Raw genomic sequence first — 12,761 nt, forward strand, 5'->3', positions numbered from 1 at the left:
AAACTAGGGAAATGCGAAAAAAGCAATAAATCGAGGGATTGTCAGCTCGAAAAATGAGGTGGGAACATTTTCCGAACGATCATACAGTTGTAGAAAATTTATTTTTTTGGTTATTTCGGGCCAAAAACCAAAAACAAATGTATTGCAAAAAATTTTGATTATTAGTCGGGACAAAAAAAAATAATTCGAAAGTTATTTTGGTGGTATTTTGGAGAAATTTGATTTTTTTTTCCAAATTTCAGAAAACATTTTTTTCGCTTTTTGGCCGAATTGCTACGAAATATAGGAAAAAAAGTACCAAAAAAACCGAAATCGATCAAAAGTTTTCGAACGGTCGTTGTGGCGAAACTCGATTCGGATGAACACTTTTCGTGTTTACTCTAGAGATGCTGGTGTCTTTTGCACTGTCTCTCACAGGAAAACAACCTCCATTATTATTTTTTTGCCAATTTCAACAGGATTCCATGCATGCCCTCTTAACAAAACCTATTGTGAATTATTAATAACAAATAAAACCAACAACAACAGAATCATTGAATTCCCGGAAACTGAGAAAATTTAGATGGAGAGAATGGAAGTGAATCGAAAGCGGAGGGTACGCGGGAGAAATGGCGAGCTTTGTGTGCGAGCAAATCTTCAGGATGCTTCGTTGGGGCGCAATAGAGAGCATTAATATACAAGAGGACACAGATAGGTTGATAAGTGATTGGACCGGGAGGATGGCATCGAGGAGCACACTTGTCATGAAACACTTGTTCGGCCGTCCGTCCTCCCGGCTAGTTTGTGACCAATTTATCATTGAAATCTGTGAGAATGCATAGAGATTTTGAGGAAAAACCAATAGAATAGTGAATACAAATCACGATAAAAAAGTTCAAAGACAAACACATTTTATTCAAGACGATCAGATACAGAAAAAATTACATGTTGAAAACAGAGTACAACATTTTAAAGGTGTCAAAGAAAGGTAAATAAATAAAACAATAATTTGTAGTTTAACTCCGGGTTCAAATGCCCATGTTTCTTCCTTCGAGAGATACTTTAACAATCCGATTTGCCTTCGATTTTTTGGTTCTCTCTTGGAAATCGCGGAATGTCTGATCATATCTGTTGTTACCAGTGGATTTCTTCTCCTGAAACGCAAAATTGAAGCAAAATTAAAATTTATCTCGAATTTTTTCATAAATTAAAAAATGTATCCACTGATGATAAAAGGGTACTGGAGAAAATCAAATCTGCATTATAATTACGGTAGAAAACATTTTCGGTATAAAAATAGGTCCGTTTTGAGGTTGTTCCACAATTTGACTTTTAGATAGTTACGTAGTAATTTTAAGAATGTTCAAAAATTTACAATTTTTAAAACAAACTTACCCCCTTGAACGCTCCAGTAACTCTCCACTCTGGTCTGATGACGTAATCTTTGGTAGATGGCTTAGGAACACGTGCTCTTGGAATGTATCCCTTGTCTCCAGGTTTCAGATCATCAGATTTCGTTGGCCCCATTTCATCGGCATCCCTGATTCGTGGTCGTTTCGGTTGATCGTCATCATTGGGTTCTTCTTCATCTCGGCTGCTGAAATTTAATTTTAAAAAATATTTCAATTACTACTATTACTTACTTGATCTTCTTTTTCCTTTTCTCCGGCATTCTAGAATAATCCCTTTCTTCGCGTTCTTGCCTTGAAACGGTACTGTAGTCAGTATCTAGGTGATAAATTGGCCTGGCCCATTCTCCAATGAGCTTATTCGCAATTCCTTTATTTTCTTTCGTTTCATTAGGATGCTTATAAAGCATCATGACAGCCTTTCCAAGACCCGATTGCTTCAGTGTACTTCTGTCGAGTTTCCAAAATCGTGGATTATGAAGCAACTTGAGCACAGTTATACGAATATCAAGTGCCGGTAGGCATTTGTCTGGAAGTGGAGCAAGCCATTCGGAAAGAGCACTCATAAAGCCGTTTTCAATTAGAACTTCAACAATTCCAGCTCGAAGCATGATTGCCTTCACTTCAGGAAGCATTTTGATTTTCTGGAAAGCAGGCTTTCGTTCAATATTTGCATTTCTGTCAGATTTCGCCGCGTGTTTCATTCTTTCAACGAGCCGTGAAACGGTACCGTCATCGTCATTGATTATATCAATTCCTCCGTCTTTTCCTCCACGACGAGTTTTCTTCTTACGTTCTGCCTTTTTCTCGGCGAGCATTTTATCGAAGTCCCATTCAAAATGACGTCCATGCCTGTCTACTGGACCATCATCGTCGTCACTGTCGTAGGCAGGCTTTGAAGTTTCCTGACTTTCTTCTTCGTCACGGCCCTCCACAAATTCATCCAAATCATTCGTCTTTTTTGGTCGATCCTCGTCGTCGTCATCGCTGTCATCACCAAAAAGATTTTTTGTGGTTGGCTCTTTTTTGGAGGTGCCTTCATGATCAGAATCATCAGAATCGAGCATTACTCTTCTGAAATGTTAGAAATTAGTAAAACGTAGCAGGTTGACAATATTTAATTCTTACCTTTTCTTTCCTTCTGCATCACTTGCATCAGAGTCTATCAAAGCTCGCTTGTTCGCACTTTCCTCCGCATCAGAATCTTCGTCACTGTCTATCATAACTTTTGATTTGGTTTTGACCGGCGATGGTGACGGTGATCTTGAGCCAGCAGGACTTGCGGCAGATGGACTTGCTGGAGCAGAACTGTCACGAGCTGGACTAGCCGGAGCCTCGAACGATTCATCCTTGTAGATATCCTGAACATCTCCCGATGGTGATTCTGGGGCGTTTCCTTCCGAGCGAGGAGAAATTGGAGCCAATGGGGATGAAGCTCCTGATGAAGCAGGGGATGTTGGAGAAGCTCCATGCGACTCTTCTTCGTGGTCCGACATTCCGCAAAGTTCGAACACTGGAAAAAGTTATTTTCTTTGAAAGAAATACATATAAGGAATTAAAAATAAGGATTGAAATCGTATTAAGAGTAAACAAAGAAGACATTTCTGAAAATGAACATTAAAGGAGCAAAAATTCCAAAGTGATTGATTTAACATTGTAACTTTGAGTCAGATTTTGAGACATTTTATTGAAAGTACAGTTATCTTCGGAACGTAAAAGTATTTATCTATATTTCTATATAAATTCCCGAAAAAAACTACAACAAGATGAGAAAATTCCTTTAAAGGGGGTTATGTAAAAGTGCTGGAAAAATCTTTCGCACATGTAAAATAAAAACAACATTAAATTTTTATAAAATATCTGCGCGAGTTTTAATATGCAATGTACATTTCCACTGTTTTTAATTTTCACTAATAAAAACATACAATGACACAATAAAGCGGGGAATTGCAAAAAGTCGAAACTTGAATTTGATGAAAATTGCGAAAATTCTCCACCCGGAAACGCCAGCAACTTGAAGGAACTTGCAAAGAACTAATAATTTTCGATATGTTGTTGAAACTAAAGAAAAATTGATTTAAAAAGAGAAAAATCAATATGATAACTGGCAGCAAACAATAGATTAGTTTTTTGTTTGAAAAAAAACAAGTCTCTTCATCAACGATAAACAACACGCGCGGCGGGATTTCGGAGCGTCGTAGTCTGTAGGCAAAAATGCCTCTGCGTCTCCACAGGCCCCCGGGGCCCAAACTGCATCCAAACTCTTGCAATATTGCGGTGGCGACCTATCGCCACCCCTAATCCACATTCATGAATAGAAAAAACCGGCAAATATTGTTTAATGATTCTAGATTTTTTGCAAGAGAGCAAGAGATCATATCGTGTTTTTATATCTAGAGCCAAATGTTCATAATAAGTTTTGATCATTTCTTAGTGAATAAATTTCTAGAAAGTAAAAAACAGGATATAATCTGAAAACTCTTACTACCACAGTACCACTACAGTAACCCAACAGTATCCCTTAACTAACTCCAAAAAGAAAACAACTGAAATTTATTATAATTATTTGAGACTACAATTGTGACCTAGGTATTTTTAAAAATATTCATACACTTGCTCATATCTAGAATACACTTTAAAAATTAATTTTCAATTCGCAGTAAAAATCAGTAGTAAAGGATCCCAGTCATTGTGGTAAAAATGTCTACGGTAGCAAACGATCGAAATGGGATAACGTAGTAAAAAGTACGTCCGTAGCAAAAGAGTAGTAAATGTGGACAAATCGTAGTAAAAGATCTAAATGCGGAATTTGTAGTAAAAGAGAAACAGTACATATTTGAACACAATTTTCTTACAGTAGGGTTTTTAAAAATTAAAAATTCTGATTTTTCTTCAAAAAATGTGATGTTTCGGGAACTCTTTTTACAATAAAAGCTGTTTTCAAATAGAAAATGGTTCCATATTTTGCAGAATGTGACATTAATACTTTTCTGTAATAAACTATATATTTAGCGAAGCACCAAAATTGAGTCGGAATCGGAAATTTTAGTGTTTGCTTCGATTTGAATGATTGGTTCAATATCTGCTTTTTCAATAGCTAATATTGCAAAAAAGATAACGTATTTTATTATGACATGGAAACAAACAAACTATTTAATTATTGAAAAAGCGATTCAAAACAAAGTTGGTTCGTCAAGGTCTAATGTACCATAATTCGGAGCAATTGATGGTCCGAGATCTGTCAGAAGTCGTATTTCCAATGGATCAATCTGAATATGTTAAAATTTAAAATTTCAAAAAGCTTCTGGAGAAAAACCTTATAATGAAATTTAGTTTCTGGAAGTAACCTCCATAAAATCATTGAGAAAATAGACCTGAATAAAATTATTTGAAAAGTTATCGTGAAAAAAAAACGAACGTTGGAATAATAAATATCAAGTAACTCCATCCTCCAACAGTCTTACTCAATGGATAATAAAACAGTGTCGTGGTAATTGTACAAATCCAATTCACAGCAACCGCCGCACCTATTAATTGAGAAAATGGGGGTTATCAATGAGAATAAGCTCACCTAAACTTGCACTCGCTGCTTCAGGTGGAACTAATTCAGCTGGGAGGAAATATGCAACTGGTCCAACACCCAAATTGTATCCAATACCATACATGAAAAATGCAGCTGCGAATCCCCAAGATGCCCATCCAGAACTATCACTTGATATTAAAGTGAATATTAGAAGAAAGACATTTGCAATTATACAAAACATTAGTGTTTTGAGTAGCAATGGTCGTCTTCCTCTTGTCTCAACCCATCGGAGAGCTGGGATAGTTAGAAGAATTGATAGAATGGAACCAAGGGCAGGTAGGAATGGGACAAGAATATCAATGAAGGATACTGCTTCAAACATTCTGAAATTAATATATTTTTTTCTGAAATCAGGAAAGAAATGAAAAGCTTACTCTGTAGAATATGAAATTGTAACCATACTCCCCGAAAATATTTGAGTAGCACTTACAACCATGCCAAGCAAAATCCCCCGTCTAATGGAAGAATTCGAGAAAGCCGAACAAAGTGAGAGTTGTTCAGGCATCTGAAAATATAAACTATAGCTTAACCTTGCACTCTTCTATTCTAGCTGTACCTCAGGTACCATGTCCCAATATTCTTTGATTATCTCATCTTCGTCACTATCTTCTATATCGTAATAAAATCTATAAATTGCAATTTCTATAATGCTAGTTTTTTGTTCACAATTTACTTAATACTTTCGATAGCTTCTGTGTATCTTCCCATTTGCAATAAATTGTTTGGAGTATCTGGGATGAAATATGATGCCGCCAGCATAATTATACCTAAAAGTTTTTCTCTGTGCTTGCTCCAAGTCACAAAAAATGCGTGCCTTTCAATGCGAACAGCGCCAAAAATACCCTTGAACATTTTTAAATTTATCATTGAACTTCCAACGAGTTACTTTAAATGAGAAATTAGGAGGTTTACAATGTGTAACCACACAGAGATCATTCAACAATGCAAATATAGACTATAGGCAGGCATGCATGGCAGAAAATCCGCCTGTCCTAATATGCTCATTTTTCTGAACTAACCAAAACCCGCAGGTAAAACGACAAGAATCGGCCATGTTGTCTCACTTCCAAACATAAACGGAAGCGAGAAAATTGCTCCAAGTGATGATCCGAAACATACTGCAATATGCAGAAAGCAGCTCATAGATCCTTTTATATTTTTTGGTATTATTTGTTGGAGATAAAGTGGGGCAAATGCACAAGCTAAACCTGTGTAGACACCTAAATTTGATAGATTATATATTCTTCATGAAAGCCCCCTATCTTTACCAGTTAAAATTCTGCCTACAATAAACGCAATCGGGAATGTAATCCAATAGGACAAAAACATCAGAAGTGAGCCTACAAATGTTTTTAAATATTTTAATTTGAAAACCCACGCCTACGTCACCTGCAATCAGAATGACGTTGTTCAGACGCATCAGTACATCTTTTGCACCGAATTTTGATATTGGAGACACTATAAGGCATCCTATTAAAGCACCAACTCCCTGAGAAGATACTGTAAGTGACCTGAAATAATAGTTTTATTTTTTGACAAATATTTAGTTCCAACTCACCAAACCAAGCTCTCCTCTGTTTTGCTCAGCTGAAGACCAAATATATTTTCAAAATGATCAAATATGAATGCTTGAAACACTTTTTCCGGTACATTCAATAAAACAATATAGTATCCAACAGGTAAAATCGACAAAAGTATTGTAATGAGACATATGAAGACTACTTTTCCCTGGTCTTCAATTACATTTCGAATCATAAAACTGTTTTGGCCAAATATTGCGTTTGGAACAGCGGCGGTTACCTGTAAACCAAAGGCGGTATTTTTTGACTATAAGTTACCACTGAAATTTATGGACTTTTTTCTACACTCCTGGAAGTTCTTTGACATCCCTAAAAACTTTTAACTGATTTTTTAAAGTTACAACTTCAAAAAATTATTTTCATTTTTCCTATAACAAACTGAAGAAAAAATTTAATTTAATAACTTTTCTTAATGGCTTGGTTTCTCTCCTTTTTCCTGAACATTGAATATTTGTTGACAATTCGTCATACTCATTTCCAAACTGAAATCGCTCGAATCGGTCTGTTCCGAACATTTTTGAGCACAAGCTGCTCACTTACAATTCTTGAGCGCGTATCAGATTAACGTTTTTTGCATAAATAATTAAGTGGTTTTAAAGAAAAAAAAATTTTGAAGAAAAGCTAAAAAACAACCACGCGTTTGAATTATTTTATTCAGATCAGTAAATAATTTTTAGATTTATTTCTAATTTTTGTAACATTTAAAAATACTTACTTGCTTCATGATTTATAGAATCGTATCAAATTTAAACACCAACAATTATTATTAAAATTAAATATTAAAAACAATTAAAGCACCACATGCACCAGTCGAAAATAATCAATACCCCGTACTTTTCCACTCTTCAAAATGTTTTTATCTTATCATTGTTTTGTGATTTTCTATGACTTATGATATTGTTAAAGTTTAGAGTCATTTTCTCGTGCTCACTGATCTTTCAAATGATGTGCTCACTTTTGATTCTGAATCATACGAACGACCAATACATAAGGGAATTAAGGAAAACAGACATAATTTTTGGCATGACAAAAGAGTATTCAATTAGTGCAGAGCACAGCTTTTTGAGTCATTAGTCAGGAGGACTAAATATGTTTTAGCCACTTTTTGCCAAGTTGCTTCATTTTTTTTTCTTACTCGTCACGGATAAATGTAAAAATACAATTGCTAACATACGTATATAATGCTGTCAAAATTTAGTATTACCATATGGTTCTCAGTTTAAATTTACACTTCTTGAAACGATTTTTAAACTTTATTATAATTATTGTAATTATTATTGTGATTAGTTTTTAAAATTTCGAAAACCAGACTGATCGGCAAGTGAAGAAAATTAATATTGGTTTGATACCAGTAGAATGTGGAAAAATATTTTAGAAACTCCATACTTGTTTTATTTGATAAAATATTATAAATCCAGCCCCACTCGTATAAGTATACGTTTCAATTTTTGTTTGCTTTTTAAGATTTATTTAGCAATTTATTTATTTTTAGTATGCACCTACTCAACGTGTTTATGGACAGAACAAATGAACAAAGAATACTAATTTTTAAGTAACAGGGAAGAAAATATATTCTCATTTTTAGTATTTCAAAGTTTGCAGGACAGCTATTCTAAACCTTTTATTACTCATTTTTATAGATGAGGTTATGCTGTTTTATTAAATTCTTCAATTTGAAAATAAAATTGATATGAGAATAGGCTAGCATATAGTTTATTGTTTTTAGGACAATGTGTTCTCAAAACGTGCCAAAATTAAATAAAACTAAAAGAAAAAATAGCAGTTCCCACGAAAACAGAAATCATTCTACATTTACTATATTGTGGTTCTGACATAATTCTGTTTCTTACATTTTTTCTTTTTGCATTATTCATAGTATTCTGTAGTTTTATTTTTGTTGAAAATGATATCAATAATACAGTAAGTTTTACGTAGACACAAACATTCCTGTCTCATTGCTTTCTAAAAACTTACACATGAATTTTCTTTTTTTTTTAAATTTATTTTCAGAACTTTCACAAAAATTTGATAAGAAACAAATTTAAAATTCCTAAACCTGTGAAAAATTTGAAAATACTGTTAGAGATCTAAATAAAAATGCGTAAATGACGTTTGTTCGTTGGTTCGCAACTATTTAGGAAGATTCATCTGATGTTGTAAAAACCCAAATTAGCTTTGTTTTTGATACTCACACAATTACCTCACATGATGACATTTCAAGTTGGAAATAAATAATTTTTGCTAAATTACCGTCCACTTTTTCCCCCCAAATTATTCCTTCAATAGTTTTCAATCAGGCACTGATTCAAAAATGTTTCCTCGAATATATTCAGGTATTCAGAGATTGAATCGAAAAGTCAAGTCAATATTTCTCATTTTGTTATCTATTTAATCCTAACCTTAACCAGCTCACAATCGGCTCAATCAGCTTTATAATGCTTTATTCAACACTATATAATGACGAGGTTGGATTAAAAGTTGAAGGATCAGGTAAATAATTAGGAATTATTTGTGCTCGTTTTTTGATCTTGACATTTCATTCAAAATTACAGGAGTAACGAGACCATTGTAATCTTTTCTAAACATTCCGCTCTCATCAATTATGCACTATTTATCCCCCTCCTTTCATGACATGTTTTCTTCTGAGCTTTTCTCTTTTCTGCAGATAGAAAAAATAATCGTGCTTCCTGTTTCCTGTCCGTTTAAGGATTTATAATTAGTAGGGAAAGTTCTAAAGGGCTCAAAGTTTAAAACAATGCCCACTTGCAAGTTCTGGGCAATTATTTTATTAGATTTAGTGATTTCTTCCTAGAAAGTATACTTTTGCTGAAATCGAGAACTGTACCTCGGAAAAAGCCTATAGAAGAACCTTTCATCTATTTTGCAGTAAAATTGAAGTTTTATCCGCAGCTGCCTAAATCTCAAAGTATCACATCATTTTTATTCAAAAATGACATTTCTTCCAACTCACTCTCCTTGTAACGTATAGTTGTGCCACAAAATATCGAGAATCCCATTTTGTTTTGCACACAAGCTCAAATGAGTAGGGGTGTCATTACATTACAAATCCATCTTCTTACCCTTTTTTCCTCAGAAAACGACTCGATTACTTTTCTGCAAGAACATAGTTCTATTTATTCAATAAACTCGGCTGACAATGGTAAAAAGTAGCCGAGAACCATTATTTTATTTTGACTCAATAACACTTACAATCCAAGAAAAATAACTTTGGTTACTGCCGTCTTGCATGCAGTTGTCACGGTTTTTACACTTCGTCCCACAATTGATATATAATTTTTTAGAATTTTGTCTGTCTCCCAAGCTTGAATAGAAAAGTTCTAGACATACAATCAAATAAACCCTGATTTCCCGCTGTTAAATTCCGCCAATAATTTATTTGTTTTCATGTGAAAATACAAATTCTCTTCCTTCTTTTTTCATTGAGAGATCAGAACATTTATCACTTTATTACTCATTTCATCCTTTTGATGTATGATAAAAGCCAATGTCAACTAGTACATCCAACAGCAATTAGCACTTTCTTCCCAAAAAAGAGCTCTCTCTGGAGCACACATCCTCTATCCAATTAGAGTGTTGGACACTTTGGGCGTCAACTCAAAATCTAAAAATATGATACTTTTCCTCTCATTTCAACGCTCGTTTAATACGGATTCCGTCACAATTTTCTGTATTTTTAGTAACAAATAGATGAGGCTTATGGAAATTAGGTAGAGCAATGGAATGACGCCATGTCTGCTTTCTTTTTTGTTCATCGTTGTGCATTTTGTATTCTATTTGTTTATATATGAATACAAACGCCTAATATATAAGTTGATGGTTGCTGTTTGATATTAAAAACAAACATTTTTTTCATAAAAGACATATCACTTACAGTACTGTATTTTCCATGTGCCTTTCACCACGGAGAAATGCCAAAGTTAGGGAATCCAAGACTATGAATTGTGATAAACAATTATTTTTGGTGAAATCTTAGAAAATAAAAATAATTCAAAGTAAGTGCTAACGTACGAACTATCGTTAACTGACATTTTCAGTTCACGGAAGTTCGATGTCACCTGCCTAGATGCATATGTTTTAACCGAAATTATTTTTTTGAGTTCTGTACTTTTTCACGACAAACAAGTTTTTTAAAAATCATATCAAAATAGAACATCTGGAACCGTTAGTCTCCAATAAGATTGTTTTTGAGCCGAACGTGCTTCTCAGCATAAAATATTATCTGCAGATATTTTATTTTTATTTTTGTGCAAACACTGGGCTCTTTTTTGTTTCCATGTGCACATATGCTTCATATTTATTTTGCATTAAAAATGTAACTCAGATTGCAGATTGAATACCAAAAAACTATTCGTTGGTTTTTGTCACATGCCATATCATTTGAATTTGTAATTTCTTCATTAGTATTGCACCTAATTCTTTAACTTTAGCAGTTAGTTTTAAATATGCAAACTATTATAATAAAACTATAGCAAAAGGAAGAAACAAATATTTTGTCAGTTGATTATTGCTTGGCAAAATTTTCACCGATTTTTCATAAATTTTTTAAAGTAGAACAATTAGGTGCAAGGATATTTTTGCATTATTTGGATTTTCTTTAAAAAAAAACTGGGTTGTTGGCTACAATTTTTCTGGTAAGTGTTTTAAAAGGTGTACAAATTTTCCAATTTGAAGTTTGGAGCAGCCAAATTCTATATTTTATGAGATCATTTGTCGTTTTCTATATTTTACAGAAGCTCGATCATTTCCTTGTAAACTTTGCCAACTCTTCCAAATATCATGCATAAATTATACCTTCCAGATTGTTGTTTGCTGCTACTTTTCACTCTATTATCGGTTTATTCTGTGACGTGACTAACTCCTGAATCACCAATTCTACTTGTCAGATACATGATTATTATCTCACTAGAGAGCTCTTTTGATACTACGAATTTTCATCTACTTCTGTCTATCGACATTTACCTCGTATGATTGTTATTTCATGTCACAATAATTCTCTTCAATTCTTCTTCTTCTTCTGACAGCTTCATTTTTGACATCATCTGAATCTTGACAGGAGGGAGACACTCTGAAAATGTCTTCTGAATGCATTATTCGATCTCAAACACTTCGTCTTCTTCTATTGTCTAGTTCCGTGTCGGGATTCATGGTTCACCGAGTTAAAAATTGATTTTGAATATGATAATGGATTCTTGAAAAATTCAAATTTTGTGTCGATGGCTGGTTTGTCAGTTTTCCAGCCCTAGTTTTGAAGTTCTGATCTTGAAGTGCCACATTATTTTGCAATATTTACTCTACATTAAATATGGACCTTTGGGTTCAGAATATAGAACTTAGGACCAACCTTATGATATTTGTAACATGCTAGACAATGTGACATATTAATGTCTAATTCTATTTCTGTATACATATTGAAACCTATTCTTTGAGGAAAAGATATCCTCATTCACTTCATGACGTCTTTTACACCGTTCTCGTCTCATCTCACAATAGGCTCCAATGCTCTTAGCCGGATGTTTCTTCTGAAGCCCTTTGGTGCTGGTTACACAAATTCATAAACATTTCTTTTCTGACAACTCTCACGTCTTCTATTCCCATTCATCTCACTAATTACCTCTCTCCCTTCTAAAAAAGCTGCCAATTTCGAAACGTTTCCTTGAAAACTCTTTTATTTTCAATTGAAACCAGTTTGTTTTATTGATTCACGTTCTGTTGGTTCCTGTTTGGAAAAAACTTTGAGAAATTCTCAAAATAAATTTCTGTTCGAAAAATTGGTGTGAAATAAATAATATATTATTCTTTTGATAAAATACTAGACTAACAGTTCATAGAATTATACAACTTTTGTTTTACTTTTCGAACAATGAAATTCTGAACATTTTCTCATATCAAATATCTAATTATAATATATCAGACAGAACATTAAAAAAATCAGCAATAAAAGTAGGTAGTGGGCCACATTTGGCAGTTTTAGCCATTTTCAAAGATGCTACATTCTATGTTCAAATCCAACAATTTCCGAAAATTTCAGATTTTATAAAGTAAAAATTTTTTCAAATAAAAAAAAGAATTTTAAACTGATCGACTGTGCGGCCACCCCTGTTTTAAAGCTAATAATTTCTTCAAGATTGCTTATAAAAAGTTTACATTTTGCTATTGTTTCTACTGATTTTTGATCTCCCTATCTCATCT

At 33.6% G+C, this 12,761-nt stretch overlaps 2 protein-coding genes and 3 non-coding genes across 5 annotated transcripts; 2 read left to right on the forward strand and 3 right to left on the reverse strand.

Annotated features, from left to right (window-relative positions):
* The first annotated feature begins 685 nt into the window (after positions 1–685).
* F13B12.13 lies at positions 686–901 on the forward strand. The gene has a single exon (NR_056533.1). It is a non-coding gene; the product is annotated as an Unclassified non-coding RNA F13B12.13 (non-coding RNA).
* F13B12.1 (IWS1-like protein) lies at positions 876–2,901 on the reverse strand. The gene is made up of 4 exons (NM_069523.8): positions 2,517–2,901; positions 1,623–2,462; positions 1,375–1,576; positions 876–1,133 (listed from the first exon to the last, which is right to left on the reverse strand). Exons 1-4 carry the CDS (start codon positions 2,882–2,884, stop codon positions 1,008–1,010), a joined length of 1,536 nt encoding a protein of 511 aa, NP_501924.1. The 5' UTR covers positions 2,885–2,901; the 3' UTR covers positions 876–1,007.
* Positions 2,902–4,149: 1,248 nt separating this feature from the next.
* 21ur-11886 lies at positions 4,150–4,170 on the reverse strand. The gene has a single exon (NR_056534.1).
* A 326-nt stretch (positions 4,171–4,496) lies between these two features.
* On the reverse strand, positions 4,497–7,396 carry F13B12.2 (Major facilitator superfamily (MFS) profile domain-containing protein). The gene is made up of 12 exons (NM_069524.6): positions 7,267–7,396; positions 6,530–6,771; positions 6,361–6,482; positions 6,240–6,311; positions 5,991–6,191; positions 5,645–5,738; positions 5,528–5,597; positions 5,346–5,476; positions 4,960–5,294; positions 4,807–4,915; positions 4,705–4,762; positions 4,497–4,657 (listed from the first exon to the last, which is right to left on the reverse strand). The coding sequence occupies exons 1-12, from the start codon at positions 7,273–7,275 to the stop codon at positions 4,562–4,564; spliced, it is 1,539 nt and encodes a 512-aa protein (NP_501925.2). The 5' UTR covers positions 7,276–7,396; the 3' UTR covers positions 4,497–4,561.
* F13B12.12 lies at positions 5,811–5,957 on the forward strand. The gene has a single exon (NR_056535.1). It is a non-coding gene; the product is annotated as an Unclassified non-coding RNA F13B12.12 (non-coding RNA).
* Positions 7,397–12,761: the final 5,365 nt, after the last annotated feature.

Source organism: Caenorhabditis elegans, chromosome IV (assembly GCF_000002985.6).
Source record: "Caenorhabditis elegans chromosome IV".
Lineage (NCBI taxonomy): Eukaryota > Metazoa > Nematoda > Chromadorea > Rhabditida > Rhabditidae > Caenorhabditis > Caenorhabditis elegans.

Excerpts from the sequence above, each read along its gene's own strand:
- F13B12.2 (NM_069524.6), bottom strand. Across the intron at positions 5,295-5,345 it reads ACAATTTCATATTCTACAGA|AATGTTTGAAGCAGTATCCT; the intron begins GTAAGCTTTTCA and ends TATTAATTTCAG. Across the intron at positions 4,658-4,704 it reads AAACTAAATTTCATTATAAG|ATTGATCCATTGGAAATACG; the intron begins GTTTTTCTCCAG and ends TAACATATTCAG.
- F13B12.1 (NM_069523.8), bottom strand. The coding sequence starts at position 2,884 with ATGTCGGACCACGAAGAAGAGTCGCATGGAGCTTCTCCAACATCCCCT. Across the intron at positions 1,577-1,622 it reads AAAAGGAAAAAGAAGATCAA|CAGCCGAGATGAAGAAGAAC; the intron begins GTAAGTAATAGT and ends ATTAAATTTCAG. Across the intron at positions 1,134-1,374 it reads TTACTGGAGCGTTCAAGGGG|GAGAAGAAATCCACTGGTAA; the intron begins GTAAGTTTGTTT and ends TTTGCGTTTCAG.